At 39.4% G+C, this 19,240-nt stretch overlaps 4 protein-coding genes across 6 annotated transcripts; all 4 read left to right on the forward strand.

The window, feature by feature from the left end:
* The first annotated feature begins 1,778 nt into the window (after window positions 1-1,778).
* Window positions 1,779-4,992, forward strand: LOC107654700 (elongation factor 1-alpha). Its single transcript, XM_016441892.1, has 8 exons — window positions 1,779-1,877; window positions 2,488-2,644; window positions 2,994-3,173; window positions 3,265-3,561; window positions 3,677-3,827; window positions 3,907-4,163; window positions 4,252-4,486; window positions 4,573-4,992. Exons 2-8 carry the CDS (start codon window positions 2,501-2,503, stop codon window positions 4,695-4,697), a joined length of 1,389 nt encoding a protein of 462 aa, XP_016297378.1. The 5' UTR covers window positions 1,779-1,877; window positions 2,488-2,500; the 3' UTR covers window positions 4,698-4,992.
* A 260-nt stretch (window positions 4,993-5,252) lies between these two features.
* LOC107654701 (elongation factor 1-alpha-like) lies at window positions 5,253-9,312 on the forward strand. Of its 2 annotated transcripts, none has more exons than XM_016441893.1 (8): window positions 5,253-5,323; window positions 6,070-6,225; window positions 6,635-6,814; window positions 6,933-7,229; window positions 7,331-7,481; window positions 8,318-8,574; window positions 8,655-8,889; window positions 8,992-9,312. In XM_016441893.1, exons 2-8 carry the CDS (start codon window positions 6,082-6,084, stop codon window positions 9,114-9,116), a joined length of 1,389 nt encoding a protein of 462 aa, XP_016297379.1. In that variant the 5' UTR covers window positions 5,253-5,323; window positions 6,070-6,081; the 3' UTR covers window positions 9,117-9,312. The 2 variants fall into 2 exon arrangements, with proteins under 2 accessions (XP_016297379.1, XP_016297380.1); XM_016441894.1 differs by lacking the exon at window positions 5,253-5,323 and adding an exon at window positions 5,439-5,460.
* A 1,646-nt stretch (window positions 9,313-10,958) lies between these two features.
* On the forward strand, window positions 10,959-14,095 carry LOC107654670 (cyclic GMP-AMP synthase-like). Of its 2 annotated transcripts, XM_016441851.1 has the most exons (7): window positions 10,959-11,002; window positions 11,468-11,562; window positions 11,652-11,866; window positions 12,364-12,592; window positions 12,904-13,167; window positions 13,261-13,360; window positions 13,446-14,094. In XM_016441851.1, exons 2-7 carry the CDS (start codon window positions 11,541-11,543, stop codon window positions 13,945-13,947), a joined length of 1,332 nt encoding a protein of 443 aa, XP_016297337.1. In that variant the 5' UTR covers window positions 10,959-11,002; window positions 11,468-11,540; the 3' UTR covers window positions 13,948-14,094. The 2 variants fall into 2 exon arrangements, with proteins under 2 accessions (XP_016297337.1, XP_016297336.1); XM_016441850.1 differs by lacking the exons at window positions 10,959-11,002; window positions 11,468-11,562 and having other exon boundaries at window positions 11,591-11,866; window positions 13,446-14,095.
* A 1,887-nt stretch (window positions 14,096-15,982) lies between these two features.
* LOC107654702 (60S ribosomal protein L11-like) lies at window positions 15,983-18,354 on the forward strand. Its single transcript, XM_016441895.1, has 6 exons — window positions 15,983-16,042; window positions 16,320-16,470; window positions 16,603-16,709; window positions 16,900-17,031; window positions 18,035-18,145; window positions 18,271-18,354. The coding sequence occupies exons 1-6, from the start codon at window positions 15,998-16,000 to the stop codon at window positions 18,298-18,300; spliced, it is 576 nt and encodes a 191-aa protein (XP_016297381.1). The 5' UTR covers window positions 15,983-15,997; the 3' UTR covers window positions 18,301-18,354.
* Window positions 18,355-19,240: the final 886 nt, after the last annotated feature.

Here is a 19,240-nt window from a genome sequence, read left to right on the forward strand (position 1 = left end):
CATATGACCCCTTTAATAGAAAATTCATGAGCACATCACAATTGTTTAATTTATTTATTTTTATGTTTTTTATTGTTATAATGTGCAGTGTACAATGCGTTGTTGACACAATCTTTTTGTGGACACAAATTATATTAAATTCCATCGTCCTCCTGTACTTTCACACACTTTATTACAACTGGTGCATTTAGAAAAATAGTTTATACTGTACTGGCCTGCATGTTGTCTCATTATTATTAATGTACATAATTCATCTTTTTATTTATTGTCTATTGACTATGCAAACCATTGCTTGCATAAAGGACGTCTAACAAGGACAATGACAACAGTACACTGTTAATTCAATTATGTCTGAGTATATTTTACTCAAATAGCCAATCAATCCATATCACTGTTCTCTGTGTAATCTTTGTTTATACAAGAGAATGTGAAGTGAGTTATGTGCAACCAGTAGTGGAAATGCCTTCACATTTTAATGAGGTCCCTGACTTTTAGACCCCACTGCATGCTGCTCTGATTGTCACAGTATATGTCATCTGAATGTGTGTCTGTGCTGCTGCTCTTGACTGAAAATAGCAGCTGTCGACCAAGCATCTGTTACCTAGAGGAAGAGAGAGTTGATCGGAGGTGCAGGGGGAGATGCCAGCTCTTTGAAATAAGGCTATGAGGAATGTAAGGCATTGAAGATGGCATTGAAGGCCTGTAAGGCACTGAGAGGAATTAAAGATTCCCCACACTCTAAAAACAAAACTCTGAATGCATGAAATGCATACAAACTAAGGGAAATTACGAAAGTTTCACTGCCTCCCCTGGGCTTATGTTTCAAAATAGGATAGTTTGAATCTCACTGTTCAGCAAATAGTTCTATCTGATTGCATTTGAATCTGAATAGATGAACCACTGGGTGGAGATGCATCTGAGACAACAGACCTGAGTGCCCTTATCAACTTTGTGCTGGTAGTAAATTGCTAACTAATTTGCATACAGACTGGGCTGATCCATAGACTGTAAAAAAAGACTGGGCCGATCACACTGTCTCCGGGGTAAAAGACTGGTTGTTTCATAAAATAAAATAAAATTCTGATTTCTTAACATTCTTCTAAAACTGTTGTGACTGTTGTGCATGTGAACAAAGATGTCATTATTGTGAGAATAAGCACAAAGATGAGAAAGAATTTAGAAAATCAACAGCTTGCTGGCTATGCATAGTATTGTACACACAGTAAACTACCTGTGTTGCATAAAATGAAACTTCACAGCTACTTTGACCAAAACCAGAGAATTAAATGTGAACTAGTTTAAGAAGTAAATGTGATGAAGTGATTGAATTTAAACCAAATTCAATCAGTGATAGGCTACAAAATGCAGTTTCAGTTTTATAGTGATGATTGCCGTCATTTATCATAAGAAGACCAAACATATAAACATGTGTGATAAGCATCTTGTGACAATTTACATTTAAAATGGAAAGACTTTAAAAAGACAAATTTGTAGAATACATTAACATTTACGTTAAAAATAATTATTTATTTATGCTATTTTGTATATTTGTTAGCTGGTTATATGTGGTATGTATTCAGACATATATTTTCCCATTATGTTTATCGCAACATATCTGAAATATTTGTAAAAATATTATTTCATACAGTCAACCAGATGCTCAGTGAAACAAAGTAGTGACGCAGTTTGTCGAGGCGGGGAGAATTTCACTCGATTGTGTGTGATTTGCGGGTCGATCAGAGAGGGAGAGGAAGCGGGGGGTTGCAGCCCAGTCGGTCCTCCTCCCGTGTATAAATTCTCCAACCAAACCGGTTTTCTTCCTCTTTCTGTTACCTGGCAAAGGGGAGCAGTAGCTGAGGAGTGAGCTCACAATCTTGGTGAGTGCTTTCTCTGTTGGCTAGGCCTTGGTTTTTTACGCTCATTAGTTCCCTTTTAAGAACTTTTGAACAATTTTTAAAGATTTTCTTAAGGTTGACGGTATTTTGAAGTTTTCGGCGTTGTTTCGTTACTCTTTGTGCTCTATCACTTGGTTTCTACAATGGTTTTCTTTCTGATTATGTGTTCATAATAGTGTTTTTTTTTTATTAGTGTATTTAGAAGAGATGGGGTTCATTTATTTTTTCCGTGTACGTCCATCTCAAAGAATGGGAACCGGGAAAAGAACAAAGGCACCAAGAGACTTAAAGTCGCGGGCCTGTTAAAAGCCTTCCGCACATTCTCGCATCCAACAACTGTTATCAGTGGCTGGAGCGCCAGCTGGCTGCATCCTCATGGATTCCTTTCAGACATTTTGGATTTTTCCCCTGTAACTTGATACCGCGTTACTAGAAACACGTGTCGCAGTTGCCTTATGGCGAACTAGGCCGGTTCAAACTCGGGGTCATCTGTTACTTGTTACGAAATACCCGCTCAAAAGTTTTAATGATGGAAAGTGTATTTCACTCGTGCCTCCTTTTATTCAATTTTACTCTTCTCTTATTAATACAGAAACTAACCAATCATGGGAAAGGAAAAGATCCACATTAACATCGTGGTTATCGGCCACGTCGACTCCGGAAAGTCCACCACCACCGGCCACTTGATTTACAAATGCGGTGGAATCGACAAGAGGACCATCGAGAAGTTCGAGAAGGAAGCTGCTGAGGTGAGACTTTAAACGCTTGTAGTGACTGTTTCGTGAATTTCTGTGAATTAATTGCGGCACAACTCGGAGTAACGAGCCAAAATGGCGGCGGTAGCACGAGTTCCTGGGCTCAAGCCGGCTGGGTGTGGAGTGGGCGGTGTTTAAGCGGTGCTTCACTGACGTTGCAGATTCTGTAATGGCGCCTAGTAGGCCGCACAACATGTGCGCTTGTCCCATTCAACGTTTCAAGCAGTTCTGTTTTCGTAGTTTAACACTTACAGCCACTTGTGATTTTACAGCTTAAATTTAATGTTTTATATAAAATGTTCAAAGTGACTAAATACCTCCCTTTGTTTTTTTTGTAAAATAGATGGGCAAGGGCTCCTTCAAGTATGCCTGGGTGCTGGACAAACTGAAGGCCGAGCGTGAGCGTGGTATCACCATTGACATTGCTCTCTGGAAATTCGAGACCAGCAAGTACTACGTCACCATCATTGATGCTCCTGGGCACAGAGATTTCATCAAGAACATGATCACTGGTACTTCTCAGGTATGACTACGCTCCACCCACACAGAACTGCGTTTTTGTGAGTAATGTAGTAGGGTGAGGTTTAACTTGATGGCTTTTTTCTTCCTTCCAGGCTGACTGTGCCGTGCTGATTGTTGCTGGTGGTGTTGGTGAGTTCGAGGCTGGTATCTCCAAGAACGGACAGACCCGTGAGCATGCCCTCCTGGCTTTCACTCTGGGGGTGAAACAGCTTATTGTTGGAGTCAACAAGATGGACTCCACCGAGCCCCCCTACAGCCAGGCTCGTTTTGAGGAAATCACCAAGGAAGTCAGTGCCTACATCAAGAAGATCGGCTACAACCCTGCCAGTGTTGCCTTCGTCCCAATTTCTGGATGGCATGGTGACAACATGCTGGAGCCCAGCAAAAATGTAAGTTTGTCTATGCAACTTCACAGGGGTGGTGGGAAATAAATTCCGTATGTGGAACTCCTCTCTTAGTGTACTTCATGTCACATCTTGGTTGACAATGTCTGTCTGTTTTTAGATGGGCTGGTTCAAGGGATGGAAGGTTGAGCGCAAGGAGGGTAATGGTAGCGGTGTTACTCTTCTTGATGCCCTGGATGCCATTTTGCCCCCCAGCCGTCCCACCGACAAGCCCCTCCGTCTGCCACTTCAGGATGTCTACAAAATTGGAGGTGTGTGTGTATAACGTGTGACGTTATTAAAGTTCTAAAGTCAAACCCTTGAATTGGTTTAACACATTCAACTTCTCAGGTATTGGAACTGTGCCCGTGGGTCGTGTGGAGACTGGTGTCCTCAAGCCTGGTATGGTTGTGACCTTTGCCCCTGCCAACTTGACCACTGAGGTCAAGTCTGTTGAGATGCACCACGAGTCTCTTGCTGAGGCCACTCCTGGTGACAACGTTGGCTTCAACATTAAGAACGTGTCTGTCAAGGACATCCGCCGTGGTAACGTAGCTGGAGACAGCAAGAACGACCCCCCTCAGGAGGCTGGCAGCTTCAATGCTCAGGTTAGGTTTTTTCCCCGTCAGCTTGATCACCAAGTCACTTGAATTCCAGGGTTATGTGAATGTGTACTAATTTGTTTTTGTCTTTTAGGTCATCATCCTGAACCACCCTGGTCAGATCTCTCAGGGCTATGCCCCAGTGCTGGACTGCCACACTGCTCACATTGCCTGCAAGTTTTCTGAGCTCAAGGAGAAGATCGACCGTCGTTCTGGCAAGAAGCTTGAGGACAACCCCAAGGCTCTCAAATCTGGAGATGCTGCCATTGTTGAGATGATCCCTGGCAAACCCATGTGTGTGGAGAGCTTCTCTACCTACCCCCCTCTTGGTAAGTTCATGTCATGCTAATCGACTCTCTTGCATCCATATCCTTCATTTCGGTAGGTTTCTGTACTAATCATTCTCCATCCACAGGTCGCTTTGCTGTGCGCGACATGAGGCAGACTGTTGCTGTGGGTGTCATCAAGAGCGTTGAGAAGAAAGTTGGTGGTGCTGGCAAGGTCACAAAGTCTGCACAGAAGGCTGCCAAGACCAAATGAATTTCCCTTTATCACGCTGTTCCAAAGGTTGTGGTATGTTCTTCCCAACCTCCTGGAATTTCTCTAAACCTGGGCACTCTACTTAAGGACTGGCTTATGCTGATTAAAACCCATCGGAAAAGTTTTCGCAGGAAAGGAAACCAACTTGGATTTAAGTGTGGCTCCATTTATTGACTGATAGTGCCTCTTTCAGTTGTTAAATTTGTTAATGGTTTTAGAACTGCACCTGATGCCACAGTAAAATTTGGAAAGAAGCTGCTGAATAAGAAACTAAAGGTATTAAAAATTGAAGTTGTTTTGTCTCCTGTCATCAATGGGGGAAGTGGGTGGGATTTGGGATAAGCAACTGTAATATGATTTGTCATGGTCCTTGCAGCTGTTTTAACACGTGTTGCAGCCGGGTTTCTGCTACAGTGTGCCCACTTTACTGATGTCTTCTCCTCCAATCGCAAATAGTGAGTGCACCGTAAAGCTACCAATGGTACCCCTCATCAGAGCAGTATCTATGTGGTCTAGGTGTTTTTTCATATCCCACCCCTGACTGAACCCGTATAAATTTAGAGGGCAGTGTGACTCGTTCCTTTTTCTCCAGTCTGCTCGGGGCTGTCTGTAGTGCTTGTAGTCGGGTAAGTTTATTACTGCCTCAAATTATTCAGTCTTAATCCTAAAAAGTTCATGGGCTGTTTTAAGGAAAAGCCCTTAAATGCATTTAGAGTCACAAGGCGTTTTGTGTAGTATTTTCAGAGTAGCTGATTCAGACCAGGTTTATTTTACTTCCAGGGTTCTTTTTCTCTACCTCGTTTTAATTGACACGCTTGTAGAGAACACAAACTTGTTGGCAAAGCTGGAGAGAACATGGCTGGTGCTGTCATTCCAGTCCTTCAACATGGAGGACACGAAGTGAACGGAGGGAGGGGTGGGTGTTGCCAGATCTTGCCAAAAGAAGCTGGTCTGAAAAAAATGGAAACGAGCCATTTAACGTAAACAAGGGGTTTTCTAATTCAGTCCCAGAAAACAAACGCATTAAGGAAACTTGTTTGTCTCCAACAGTACGTGAGAATTTCAACAGCTGCGACTAATGGTAAATCAATTTATGCTATGTGAACCGAGCTCTTGCAAGCCCCCCAAAATATTCGACTATATCAACCCGCGACTTTATAAATCTCGTTATATTATATATATAAATTATTATAACAGGCGGACATGGCAGCACCGCCTGTGCTGCGCGTTGACGCAGAGATTTCCCCGCCTCCCTTAATCCTGTTTGATCGCTTATATGCGAATTTATTTCCAGAATTCCTTGAACGTTAATGTGTAATGCCCGGATAATGTTTATGCCCGCTAAACTAAACCCAGCAATGTCTTTCCACAGTAAATTTACAACATGGGTAAGGAAAAGACTCATATTAACATCGTGGTTATCGGCCACGTCGATTCTGGCAAGTCCACCACCACCGGACATCTCATCTACAAATGTGGAGGCATCGATAAGAGAACCATAGAGAAGTTTGAGAAAGAAGCCGCTGAGGTACGTCATCACAGCCGGGTGACTTCCGATGACTAATGTCTCTCGTTGACAAGTATATTCTGGGCGTGTCTTTTTAAACTGCATGTGTTGTGAGCGACATCTACAGTTTAGTTTTACTGGGCTCAGTCAGGTCAAAATGTCCAAACTGAGCATATGCTTGCAAGTTTTTTTAGAATATAATCATTAATTAAATATAGAGAATTATGATAATGAATACATCACTTCTAGATGTTATGTTTGAAAATATGTTAGTCTTCTGTAAGCTATTTCCTTCCGTCTATCTATCTATCTATCTATCTATCTATCTATCTATCTATCTATCTATCTATCGTTTATTTATATTATTCTTTTGTCCATTCGGTCTCACAAACATCTCAAATATGCTTCTGAATATTCTTTCTGCATCAAGATGGGTAAGAGCTCCTTCAAGTATGCCTGGGTGCTGGACAAACTGAAGGCCGAGCGTGAGCGTGGTATCACCATTGATATTTCTCTCTGGAAATTTGAGACCAGCAAGTACTACGTCACCATCATTGATGCCCCTGGGCACAGAGATTTCATCAAGAACATGATCACTGGTACTTCTCAGGTAGGTTTTTTTAATGTCAACAAATCTATCACAGATTACGGTGTCTGTGTGTAATGGTTTTATTGTTGCATTATTATTATTGTTTAAATGTTGTGATTTTATTCATTCTTCCTTCCAGGCTGACTGTGCCGTGTTGATTGTCGCTGCCGGTGTTGGTGAGTTCGAGGCTGGTATCTCCAAGAACGGACAGACCCGTGAGCATGCCCTGCTTGCCTACACTCTGGGAGTCAAACAGCTTATTGTTGGAGTCAACAAGATGGACTCCACCGAGCCCCCCTACAGCCAGAAGCGTTATGAGGAGATCACCAAGGAAGTCAGCGCCTACATCAAGAAGATCGGCTACAACCCTGCCAGTGTTGCCTTCGTCCCAATTTCTGGATGGCATGGTGACAACATGCTGGAGCCCAGCACAAACGTGAGCATCTGCTGCTTTTTCCTGGGTTGGAAGGGTTTCGTTAGGGTTTGTGATCACTGCGATTGTTCATGCTTTTGGGTTTTTATTTTCTTTATGAATAGATGAGCTGGTTCAAGGGATGGAAGATTGAGAGGAAGGAAGGTGCTGCCAGCGGTGTTACTCTTCTCGAGGCCCTGGACTCCATCCTGCCACCCAGTCGGCCCACCGACAAGCCTCTCCGTTTGCCTCTGCAGGATGTGTATAAGATTGGAGGTAAGCATTAACCACCAACCAGGGTTATTATAGATTCGAATTAAATTTTTTTAATATATTTAAGTGTTTTTATTTGTCTTTGGTGTTGAATTTGTAGTTTTCTCGTTTTAGTTTGTTTTCTAGTTTTGCTTTTTGTTACTACATCAGTTTTAGTATTTTAGGGCTGCCATAGTTAATGCGCCAACTGGTATAATTCAAAAATGCTTTCATTTTCTTAGTATAGTCTAGTGTTATTGCAGCGATTCTCAAATGGGTCCAAAGAAAACTTCCAAGAGGCATCTTATTTTAAAGAGACTTTAAAATAAGACAAAACAAGCATTAAAAAGCTTCATAAGCTACACTAATCAAACATCAAGATATTTCTTTCTTCATTTGGTCCCTCAACAACTGTTTTTTTCTTTGAAAAATTTTGGATACCTGTAAATATGAGGAAGGGATTTCTAGATCTGGGAAAGTCATGTAAATGAATAAAATCTTAAAACTCCATGGGCATATTTGAACTTTTTTTTTTAATCCTCATGTTTAATCCTTATCCAGTAAATTACAAACAGCATTTTCATGTTTAATACAGACAGTTTGCAAAGGTTTCACATTTTATAGTATACCGTGAAGAAAAGAAAAAAAAAAACCTAAAATGATTTTGCGGACTAGTTAGTTTTGAAGTAATAAATATAAATTTAGTCTCAGTGTTTCCCAGTTAGTTTTTATTTTCATTTCACTGAACGAAGGTGTTTGCTTTTAGTTTTAGTTTTCATTAACAATAACAACACAGCCTCCAAACTCCGAGAAACCAGCGTCTGTCACTCATTCAAACATTTTCTGTGTGTTTCCCTCAGGTATTGGAACTGTGCCTGTTGGACGTGTTGAGACTGGAACTCTGAAGGCTGGTATGGTTGTGACCTTTGCCCCTGCCAACTTGACCACTGAGGTCAAGTCCGTTGAGATGCACCACGAGTCTCTTGTCGAGGCTCTCCCCGGTGACAACGTTGGCTTCAATGTTAAGAATGTGTCTGTCAAGGACATCCGCCGTGGTAACGTGGCTGGAGACAGCAAGAATGACCCCCCTCAGGAGACCGGCAGCTTCACAGCTCAGGTTAGATATAAATAATAGAATATTATCTGCATGATCTTCATAATGTCAGGTGCTTTATCATGTACCCCTCTTTCTCGCAGGTCATCATCCTGAACCACCCTGGTCAGATCTCTCAGGGCTATGCCCCAGTGCTGGACTGCCACACTGCTCACATTGCCTGCAAGTTTGCTGAGCTCAAGGAGAAGATCGACCGTCGTTCTGGCAAGAAGCTTGAGGACAACCCCAAGGCTCTCAAATCTGGAGATGCTGCCATTATTCTTATGGTCCCTGGCAAACCCATGTGTGTGGAGAGCTTCTCTCAGTACCCACCACTGGGTAAGTGTCATCATTTATGTTGCCATGAACATTATATGTTGGACATTAATCAAACGTTCTGCTTTAATTGGAACTCCTTACTATCCCACTACTACTTTCCAGGTCGTTTTGCTGTGCGTGACATGAGGCAGACCGTCGCTGTTGGTGTCATCAAGGCCGTTGACAAGAAAGCCTCCACTAGTGGAAAGGTGACCAAGTCTGCTCAGAAGGCTGCCAAAGCTAAATGAATCGTCCCGGCAGACACCCAGCAAGCCTCATTGATATCCTTCACTGCAATGTCTCAGAACCTGAGCACGGTTTTAAAGGACTGGCTTATGCTGATAAAAACCCACCGTAAAAGCTTCAGAAGGAAAGGAGGAAACCATGTATTTCTGAACACCTTAGGAGAAAACGATTATAAAAATAAACAATGATTATGCATCAGTTTGTGCCATTATTCTTTATTGTCAGAGGTCAAAGCATTATGAATGGGTTTTGTTGTAAGTGCATTCATAAATAAATTATTTTGAACATGATAAATATAATTAAGATTCTTTTATTTTCTTTTATTTTTTTTACATTTGAATCTTGAATCGTGAATCTTTCAGTGTTATTACAGTTAACTAAAACGAACACTAATAGAAATAAAGCTGAAAGAAAATAAAATACAAATTTTAGATTTAAAACTTAAAAAATAAATATAAAAATAAAAAATAAATCCTTGGCAATTAACTTATTAACTTAAAATAAGTTTAAGCTGAACTACTAATTTTTTTTTTTAATTATAACTGAAACAAAAATGAAAGCAAAATAATTAAAATGAATACTAAAAATAAAAGCTAATTCAAAATGTTAAATACTATAATAGTACTGTATACAAATAATACAAAAATAGCACTGTTATGTACACATACTGCACTTTTAGGCTAAAAGATAGTGTTCTATCATAGTGTTCAATCTCATATTGTTAAAAAAACATTTATTTATACTATTGTTTAGTTCAGTTCAGTCAGTTGTTTTAATTTAACAGTCTGTTGTATCACTTAAAGGGGTCCTATTATGCTTTTTCACTTTTTCAACTTTAGTTAGTCTGTAATGTTGCTGTTTGAGCATAAAAAAGATCTGCAAAGTTCCAAAGTTCAAAGTCCACTTCAAAAGGAGATGTTTTATTTAACAGAAATCACTTTTCAAAAACTACAACGAACGACTCGTTTGGACTACAACGCATATTTTCCGGGATTTGTGATATCACAAATATCGACGAATGGGACGAGACCTGGTTGAGCTGCACTAGAGAAGGCAACGAGTGTTATCACTATGTTAGAGACACGCTAGCTTTCCCAAGGCAGACGAACTTAGAGTGGTTACAATCATCCGGGTTTAAATCACGCTCAAATTTATTTGATATTGACGCAATATTTACACTGAAGCTTGCAGTGGTAAGGGGCATGACATTTCCCGACCAGGCGCCGAGTGCTGCCAATCACAACACACACTGGCCCAGCTAACCAATCACAGCACATTTCGTATTTCAGAAGGCGGGCCTTCATTTGATACAGGAACTATTCGAGCCGTTCATGCCAGACTGGGGAGAGAGGTGTTGTAATAATGTAAAATATGTGGAAAATAATGTGTTTTTCGAACAACCTAGTATGAGAGCCTGTTCTAGTACACCCCCTAAACAAAATCAAGACTTTGTAAAAGAGCATAATAGGACCCCTTTAAATTTTCATTAGCCAAAAGAAATTTGCATGAAACAATACAATACAAATGTATTTAAATTGTGTGCCATCCATAGAAAAATACTTTTAAAACTACTAAGGGTTAACCATAGACACTTCGGTCAGCACATTACAAAGGCCTTTGTACATTTGGACATTGCTTTCAGCTGATAAAGTACATCTGTACACACGCCACCTGAGTGACACCTGCTGTCACACAAGAATCTAGCATGTAGACATCAAAGACGTGTTCCTTAAGTTTCAGGTTTTACATCAGCAGAACAAAGCCACACCCTGAACCTTTTACTGTAAAGCAAAAGATCATCTGATGTGGCAGGGAGGAGCTTAGAATCAATATACTCTTGTGCTGTATTTCTGTGTCACTAGATCTTATTCTCTAGACCAGGAAGTGGGTAAGTCTGGATTCATGCGTATAAATTAAATAGTATGCTTGTGAAAATGTAAAAAAGTAGAGTAGATTAAATTTGGTGTCACAAAGTAACCAAGCTTTAACTGTCCTATAAGGTTTAGTAAATGCTGTGCCATTTTTCTGTTTTTGTTGCAAAATACACATATAAATACATCAAAACATCCCTGATGTTTTTATCAGTTTAGAATTGCTTTTATTTTCTATTCCCTTTTTAAGCTTTGGCGTTCCATTTACGTTTATACTCTTTAAAATGTATGAAAGCCATAAAACAGGGTGTAAAGCTCTCAGGCGTTGCACAATTGTCTGTAAAACAAATATGTCAGCAGTTGCTAGTCAGTTACTCTCTATGTTTATGATTTTTACCTATTCTTATTGTTTTATTCATGGAGAAACCCTAGCACATTTCCATACATAATTCATTTGCATTTATACTGCATTCAAATTTTAGGCTGGATTGAGCATCACGAAAGAGGATCTGAAGAGCACTGTATATCTGACCTTGGGTTTTTCACAGCTCTATTATGGAAAGCCAGAGGAGATCATGTAATGTGGAGGATCTTTACTAGGTTGCTCTTTTGAGTTATTGTTTGTATCTATGTATACTTGCTTATACTTGTTCTGTTATCATAAAGTTGGAGATGATTCTTCCATTTCGCCCGAGCTGGACCGCTTGATCAGACAGAGAGGTCGAGACCTACGGCTGCGTAAGCTTGACCAGCAGAATGCTGTGAAGATAGTAAACCATCTAATCGACAGCTTGCTGGAATTCCTGAAGAATAATGATGATCAGCCCTTCTTCAGGGAGGTCTCAGTTCTCACCAGTGGGAGCTATTATGAGATGGTGAAGGTAAAAAATGTGAATGATCATTTTGAGAAAAATCAGCTAGTGTCAAATCGAAAGAGTTGCTCAAGTTTGTATCAGACTTTTAATATACACTAAATTGAGCAGAAGTGACAGTAAAGTCAATTATAATGTTACAAATTATTCAGTGTTCAAATTATTTTAAAATGTTCAGCTATTTCAAATAAACACTGTTCTGTTGAACTTTTTAGAACAAGAACCTTGAAAAAAATCTATCATGGTTTTCAAAATAAACAACAACAGCACAACTGTTTTCAACAATGAAAAGTTTCTTGAGCAGCAAATCAGCATATTACACTGATTTCTGAAGGATCATGTGACACTGAAGACTTCTTTCAAAATCATTTAAAAAATCTTACCAACCTCAAACTTCTGAACGATAGTGCAATAATCCTCCACATCTTGAAGAACAAAGATTGACTCAAATTATTCATGAATGTTTGGAATAATGGAATGACAAACTATAATTTTATCACCAACAGATCAACAAACCCAATGAGTTTGACATTATGCTGAAACTGAAAGTCCCAAGGCTTGTACTGTCAGAACTGGAAGAATATCAAGGACTGTTTTATAAGATAAAGCTTATCAAAGCCACACGAACTGAAATTCAGCACTTTCTTCTGGAAGATGAACGAACCGTCTCAGCAACCAAAATCAAAGCAGAAATGTACCGCTTGGTCCGCAAATTCATTAGCAACCATTTTCAAGGTGCGTTTTACTGATCTGTCTCTCAACACCTCGTCATGTTCGGATAGCTTTTTATACACTACAATTCCAAAATTCTTTATGATTTTGAAAAGTCTATTTGATGCATATATTTGATACAAAAATAAAGTAAAAGGAATTGAATGAATTTTCAGCAGCCATTTCTCCAGTCTTTATTGTCACATGATCCCTCAGAAATCATTCTAATATGCTGATTTGCTGCTCAAGAAAAAATATAAAACATTTTGACCCCAAACTTTAGAAAGGTAGTGTATAACCTTGAGATTGTTTGTGGTTCTGCCACCCGTTCACAGGTGAAGGTTGGGTGATACGCAGAAATCTAGTAAATTCGCCGGCGGTGACCCTTGAATTTAAGGCGAAAGAGAAAGACGATGATGTGATGTCTGTGGACATCGTACCTACTCTTGAGGTGCCACAAGGTTGGCCACAAGCAGCACGGGCAGGTCTTAATATAGACAAATGGCTTGGAAAAAAATGTCGTCGCCAGTTTGTAAGTAAGGCTGTGTATTTCGTCCCAAAGAGACCAAAAGGAAGAAACCTCAAAGATGATGCCAAAGGTATGCTGGCACAATACATATTCAGTCATTACAAAAACATTTCTTTCTTTCCTTAGCATAAAGCATTTATATATTTGAGGTATTCGTTTTCAGAGGGCTGGCGAATATCCTTCTCTCACATTGAAAAAGAGATGATGCAGCATCATGGCAATAAGAAGACGTGTTGTGAGAGTCATTCCAATAAGTGTTGTCGGTATGAACAAACACTCATTTTTATAGCTGGTTATGTTATAGATTAATGTTATGATGCCCCTAAGATTTTCTCTTCTTTCTTATAGGAAACTTTGTTTGCGGCTTCTGAAGTGTCTGATTGAGGGACTGAAGCAGCAGTATCCCAAAGAGCTTGAGCCTCTGTGTTCCTACCATGGGAAAACAACCTTCTTCCATGTCCTTTCAGACAGAGTGCAAGATTCGTTTTGGTCTCCAGGCCAGCTGTCCGTCTCCTTTATGAAGCTCTTTGGATACTTTGAGCGATGTGCACTGAATGGTTCACTACCCCACTTCTTCGTCCGCGAACATAATCTTTTCTCCCCACCTGCATTTCCCAAGCGAGCTCTTTTATTTCTGACCAATGTTCTGAGGGAGCAAAGAGAATTGGGGCTCCCTGTTTTGAAGGCACCAAGTCCTACCTCTGCTCTTCTTCCTGACACTGATGCTGTGATTCACCCAATCAGTGGCACAGACAGTATTGTTGCCTCTGAGCGTTCTTTTAAGCATGTATATGTATGCTTATTGGTTGTTATTGTGTGTGTAGGAATCGGATGTGTATTTCATAAATGAATGATGAATGATTTAATCCTCTCCAAATATGGAGAGGTAATCATTGTGCAATATAAAATTATTTTAAAATACATTTCTAATGAAAATTATGCAAAAAGTCAACCAGTTATGTCATATGCTTAAATTATCTTCTGTGTGTTTTATCAGAAATGTACAGCAAAATGTCCATATTCTGATAAATAAAATTGGAGAAAATAATAGTACCTTTTTTTTTCACTGGGGATACACAGTGTATGCTTCCTTTATTATTTTAGTAGCCTATAGTTTTGTAGTAGGCCTACTTATAGTACTTAAATACAGTAATATTATAAACTTTTCATTAAATCCAAGAAAAGACAGCATATATTAACTGGATATGAAGTCTGATTTTATACGTGTATATTTTGCTGTGTTAAGGACCAAATTAGAAATTTAGACCTTAGTCAGAGTAGTGCCATATTTCCTTTGTGACAGGAATGAAAACAAGGGATAAGTAGAGTCTATTCAACAGATTGTGTTGTTCTTTAACAACATATTGGTTGTTCAGCTGACTAAATGTCTTTCTGAAAAAAAATTATTGGACAAAAATTTCATAAAACAATTTTGAAACATTTGAGTTGAGGAAATAACAAGATCTAGGACATTAATACAGTGTGTTCCACTGTAAAGACTGTTAGTCTATTTGTTTTCATCCACATTAAATTCAATACAGTGTCTAGCTTGACTAAGGTCTATGACCTAAAAGACAGTCCTCTCTGGACCTTAGTCACAGTAGATGTGAAAAGGCCAACTTTGCAGGATAGACATGCATTCCAAATGTTTGCTTTAATGGTATTTTTTGACATGTATTTACCAAGATACATAAAAGTGCAACAAAATTAGCTGCTTTTTTCTGTGCAGCAGGGATGGACTAAAAGACTAAAACTAGTTTTCTTGTAGTTCAAACTTATTTTTCGAAGATGTAAAAAAAACAAATTGGATGAGTACGTTTTACAAGAAAATACTATTTCAGTTTTTTCTTCTTCAAAATGTTATGTTTAATTAAATGTTTCAATGTTACTTGTCATTTCTTTGTCATTTTTGGTGAAATTTTCTAGCAATTTCTGAGTGGAAAGTATATCATTTGTTATTCTGAGTAAGTATGTAAGTATTTAACTTTGTATTTTTGATGACAACCTGATGGATTTAATAAGAGTGAAATTGATTAAACGTATAGGCTATTTCTGAATTTCTATTAAACCTTTCTTTTTCCCTAATAAAAGCCATGTAATACATGCTGAACAGTTTCTAGACCAGTGGGTCTCAAACCTGTCCTGGAGTACCCCCTGCCCTGCACATTTTGTATGTCTCCCTCATCTATCACACCTGATTCAACTCATCAGCTCATTAGTGGAGACTGCAAGACCTGAAGTGGGTGTGTCAGATATGGGGCGACATACAAAATGTGCAGTGCTGGGGGTACTTCATGGAGAGGTTTGAGAACCACTGTGCTAAACCAAACGATTAGGCTACATAATCCTGTTTAATGTTTCCCTATTATGAACATGATTTAAAACATAATTTCCTATTCTAAGTCGAGTGATATAGGCTAATAGGCTTTCCTAATACTGAAAACTATTTTCCCTTCACCAACTTATATTCCCTTATATTCTGAACTCTTAAGCAAACGTGTAAGTGTCTCATATATGAAATCTGGTCTTCGACTTCAATTTTGGAGTCTTTAAAGATTACCCGAAGCGCAAAGCATGCTGGGCTGTGTAGTTCTGTGGACTCAAAACGCAGCATAAATGCTCTGCGCCGGAAGTGTATCGTTCTCTTTTTAGTGATCAAACATGGCGGTGAGTACAGGAGAAATTGTGATCATGAAGGAGTATCATTAAAATCAACAAACATCTGCTTGTCTGCATGCAATAATCACGTGAAGCATACTGTTATCAGTCGCTGCCGCTGTGAAATACAGAATGACGACAGTATTTGTGACCAGATGATTCGATGCGGCGGATATTGGCGTTAGCTTTAGAGTGTGCTGTAGAGCCGAGAAGGCACGTCATTGACTAGCTTAAAGTTACTTATGTGCTTCCAATACTCGTCCGGTTCAATAACCGGCAGCTCCGTTGTATGTAATGTGAAATATTGATAGTTTGTTGGCTGATGTTGCCATACTAGTAGCTTTCCAAATGGTGGATATGTCCGGGCATGTTCATCTCGGACCCATGGACATAATGTAATAGCTATTGGTTCGTTAGAGTTGGTCTCTTGTTTGGCACCTAATTTTTAAGAGCTATAGTTGTTACTTTGGTTACATCCTCAGCATGAAATTGTGGGAGCTGGTGAGGTTTGTGAAGAAATCGGTTTCATGACCGCTAATTATTTGGCTGTGTATCATTGTACAGGACCAGGGTGAGAAGAAGGAGAACCCCATGAGGGAGCTGCGCATCCGCAAGCTGTGCCTGAATATCTGTGTGGGTGAGAGTGGTGACAGACTGACCCGTGCTGCTAAGGTGCTGGAACAGCTGACAGGCCAGACTCCTGTATTCTCCAAGGGTAGGTGGACTTTCCATCTCTTGCTAGTGGTTGAAGATGATTGCACTCTGCTATATCTTATGAATGTGGTTTTATATTCATTGGTGTTCGTAAAGTAGTGCCATGCATTAAGTCTTAAATATCTCCCACCAGCCCGCTACACTGTGCGATCCTTCGGTATCCGTAGAAATGAAAAGATTGCAGTCCACTGCACTGTCCGTGGAGCCAAGGCTGAGGAAATCCTGGAGAAGGGACTGAAGGTGAGAGGAATGTGTTGTTAATGGGAATGGGCTACTTGGTATTTGTTGTGCTAAAATTAGCCAGGGCTGTACCTCACTCTTAGTGCATGCATAGTGGGTTCTTTAAATGTCATGTTTTGTTTATGGATGCTGTATTGTTTATTGTTTGTAAGCAGTTGTTTATTTTATTTTACTTTTTTTGGGTGTGTAGGTGCGCGAGTACGAGTTGAGAAAGAACAACTTCTCAGACACAGGAAACTTCGGCTTTGGTATCCAGGAACACATTGATTTGGGCATCAAGTACGACCCAAGCATTGGAATCTACGGCTTGGACTTTTATGTGGCGAGTTGCATTTTATTGATCCAAAAGGGTCACATTTATGTATCTATTTACATTTCAGCTGCAAAATCTTGTTGTTGTTTATTTCCTGTTGGTTAAGGAGTTTTATTTTAAGTGATATTGTTCTGCCACTACACTTGCTCATATGAGTATCTATTTTAATACCAACTGAACTGTAGGTGGATTTTAGGAAGGACTTTTCCCTTCCTGATAAGCTTTAGGCTGTCTGAAACTGAATTAAAGCAGTAAGCCTTAAGAAACTGATGTGCAGTGATTTTAGAACAGCTAACATGGAACAGAGTACTAAAAACGGTAACAAAAATTTAGTAATTTATTGGTGGTTAATCTGCGGTTAATTTAAAGGCTACATCAAATATTTTGCGTCGCTGTTTGCTCAAATAGCAAAAGAAACTCGACATACAGTCTTTTCCACTGAAAACATGAGTGTTTTCAAGACTGTCAAAAAGAGGGGAAAACAAAGAGACAGTCAGAGGAGAAAACTGTCAAATTTAAATTTACTCCTATAGACAGTTTATAAGAAACACACTCACAGATGTGGTAACTAATTTTTTGTAATTTGATGCAAATCTAATATAATGCAAAGAAACGTGTTATAAATGTACATACAATAAAAAAAAAAAAAGTAAAATATAAACAATTTTGCAGTGTTGATGACTGCTAAAACGTCATCACAATCTGTGAAAAGGGTCGATATAGTTCTTCACCAGTGTGTGGCAGAATGGTTCTCGAGCAACACAGATTCAGTTTTGTAGTATTACTTATGTAATAAGTTCACAGTTGACTGTATATACAGTATTTTACAATGGCTTCAAAAGCAGCTCAGCCAATAAGTCCAGAATCATCCATATTATAACGGCTATTTTACTAATGTGTGTCGGTTGTGGTGCAGTACATATGAAAGCAATCACATCTTTTAACCTTAACCTCTAATTTCATGGTTATTTGGGCAACTATGAATAAGCAGTCCTAATTCTGTTTATTGTAGGTTCTTGGTAGACCTGGTTTCAGCATTGCTGACAAAAAGAGGAAGCAGGGTCGCATCGGCGCCAAGCACCGTATCTGCAAAGAGGAGGCAATGCGCTGGTTCCAACAGAAGGTGTTTAAATAGTTGATGCCTATGTTGATTCAGTTTCCAAACAGTCTATTTAAGCAAATGTATGAAAATTGTTCTCTATATTCCTGAATTTGCTTACGGTTGCTTTTTTTTTTTCTTTCTTTCAGTATGATGGCATCATCCTCCCTGGCAAGTAAAGGACCACCTTTTCCCCCCAATTTGTAACAAACAAATAAAAGAAAAGCCCAAATATTATGCTGTCGATGTCTTTATTTGTGAAGTATAACACTGGTGTCGCTCACTTCACATAGTTTGTATAGGTTGTTTGCAATCACGTGATTCTGATGACGCGCGAAATGCAGCTGGAGGGCAGGAAGTGATTTTTCACCATAGAAATCACTAGCAGAAACTCAAAATGCCTGTGTTTTGCGTTGTTTATGGATGCTCAAATAGGCCAAACCGAGAAACCACACGGAGCCAAGAAGTCAAAAGTCAAGAAATTGACTGAAAAACGCAGGAAAAAGTGGCTTGTAAACCTGCGTCTGCGGTCGGGAGGAGCGGAGCCGGATAATGCCCGTGTGTGCAAATTGTTAATACAAGATAATATATTAAAATATGAATAAAGAAATATATAAATCGAAACAGGGTGACAGTCGGAATTCACTGAATGCTAAACGCCACACAGACACGATGTAAACAAGATATTATTTGCAGTTCTGAGAGCTTCATATCACGGAATCGTGAGATTGCGATAAATCGAAGTGAGTGACAGCTTTTTAGTGATTAACGTTAGATGAAAGCGCTATTTGCTCGCTTTCTAGGCTATAATCGATTCAGAATTTAAATAAAAGTTGTTTTACGTGCTGCTAACAGGACCTACAGCCACATACCCTGTAACTTACATGCAGCACAGTTTCAGGAGTGACATGTATTCCACATCCCTCATAAATACGGGATTCACTTTCGAAATAGCTTGTTTACAATCAGGGTTGCTTAGCCTATATCCACCGCCCGCATGGCAGGCAAGTATTTCAATTTAGTTTAAAAACCTTTATAACATAAGGATCACGTCCAACATGTTGTGAATATCAATACCTTTCTCTTGTAATAGCGTGGTGGTTGAAGAGAGATCCCCTT

This window comes from Sinocyclocheilus anshuiensis, unplaced genomic scaffold (assembly GCF_001515605.1).
Source record: "Sinocyclocheilus anshuiensis isolate Anshui unplaced genomic scaffold, SAMN03320099.WGS_v1.1 scaffold195, whole genome shotgun sequence".
Lineage (NCBI taxonomy): Eukaryota > Metazoa > Chordata > Actinopteri > Cypriniformes > Cyprinidae > Sinocyclocheilus > Sinocyclocheilus anshuiensis.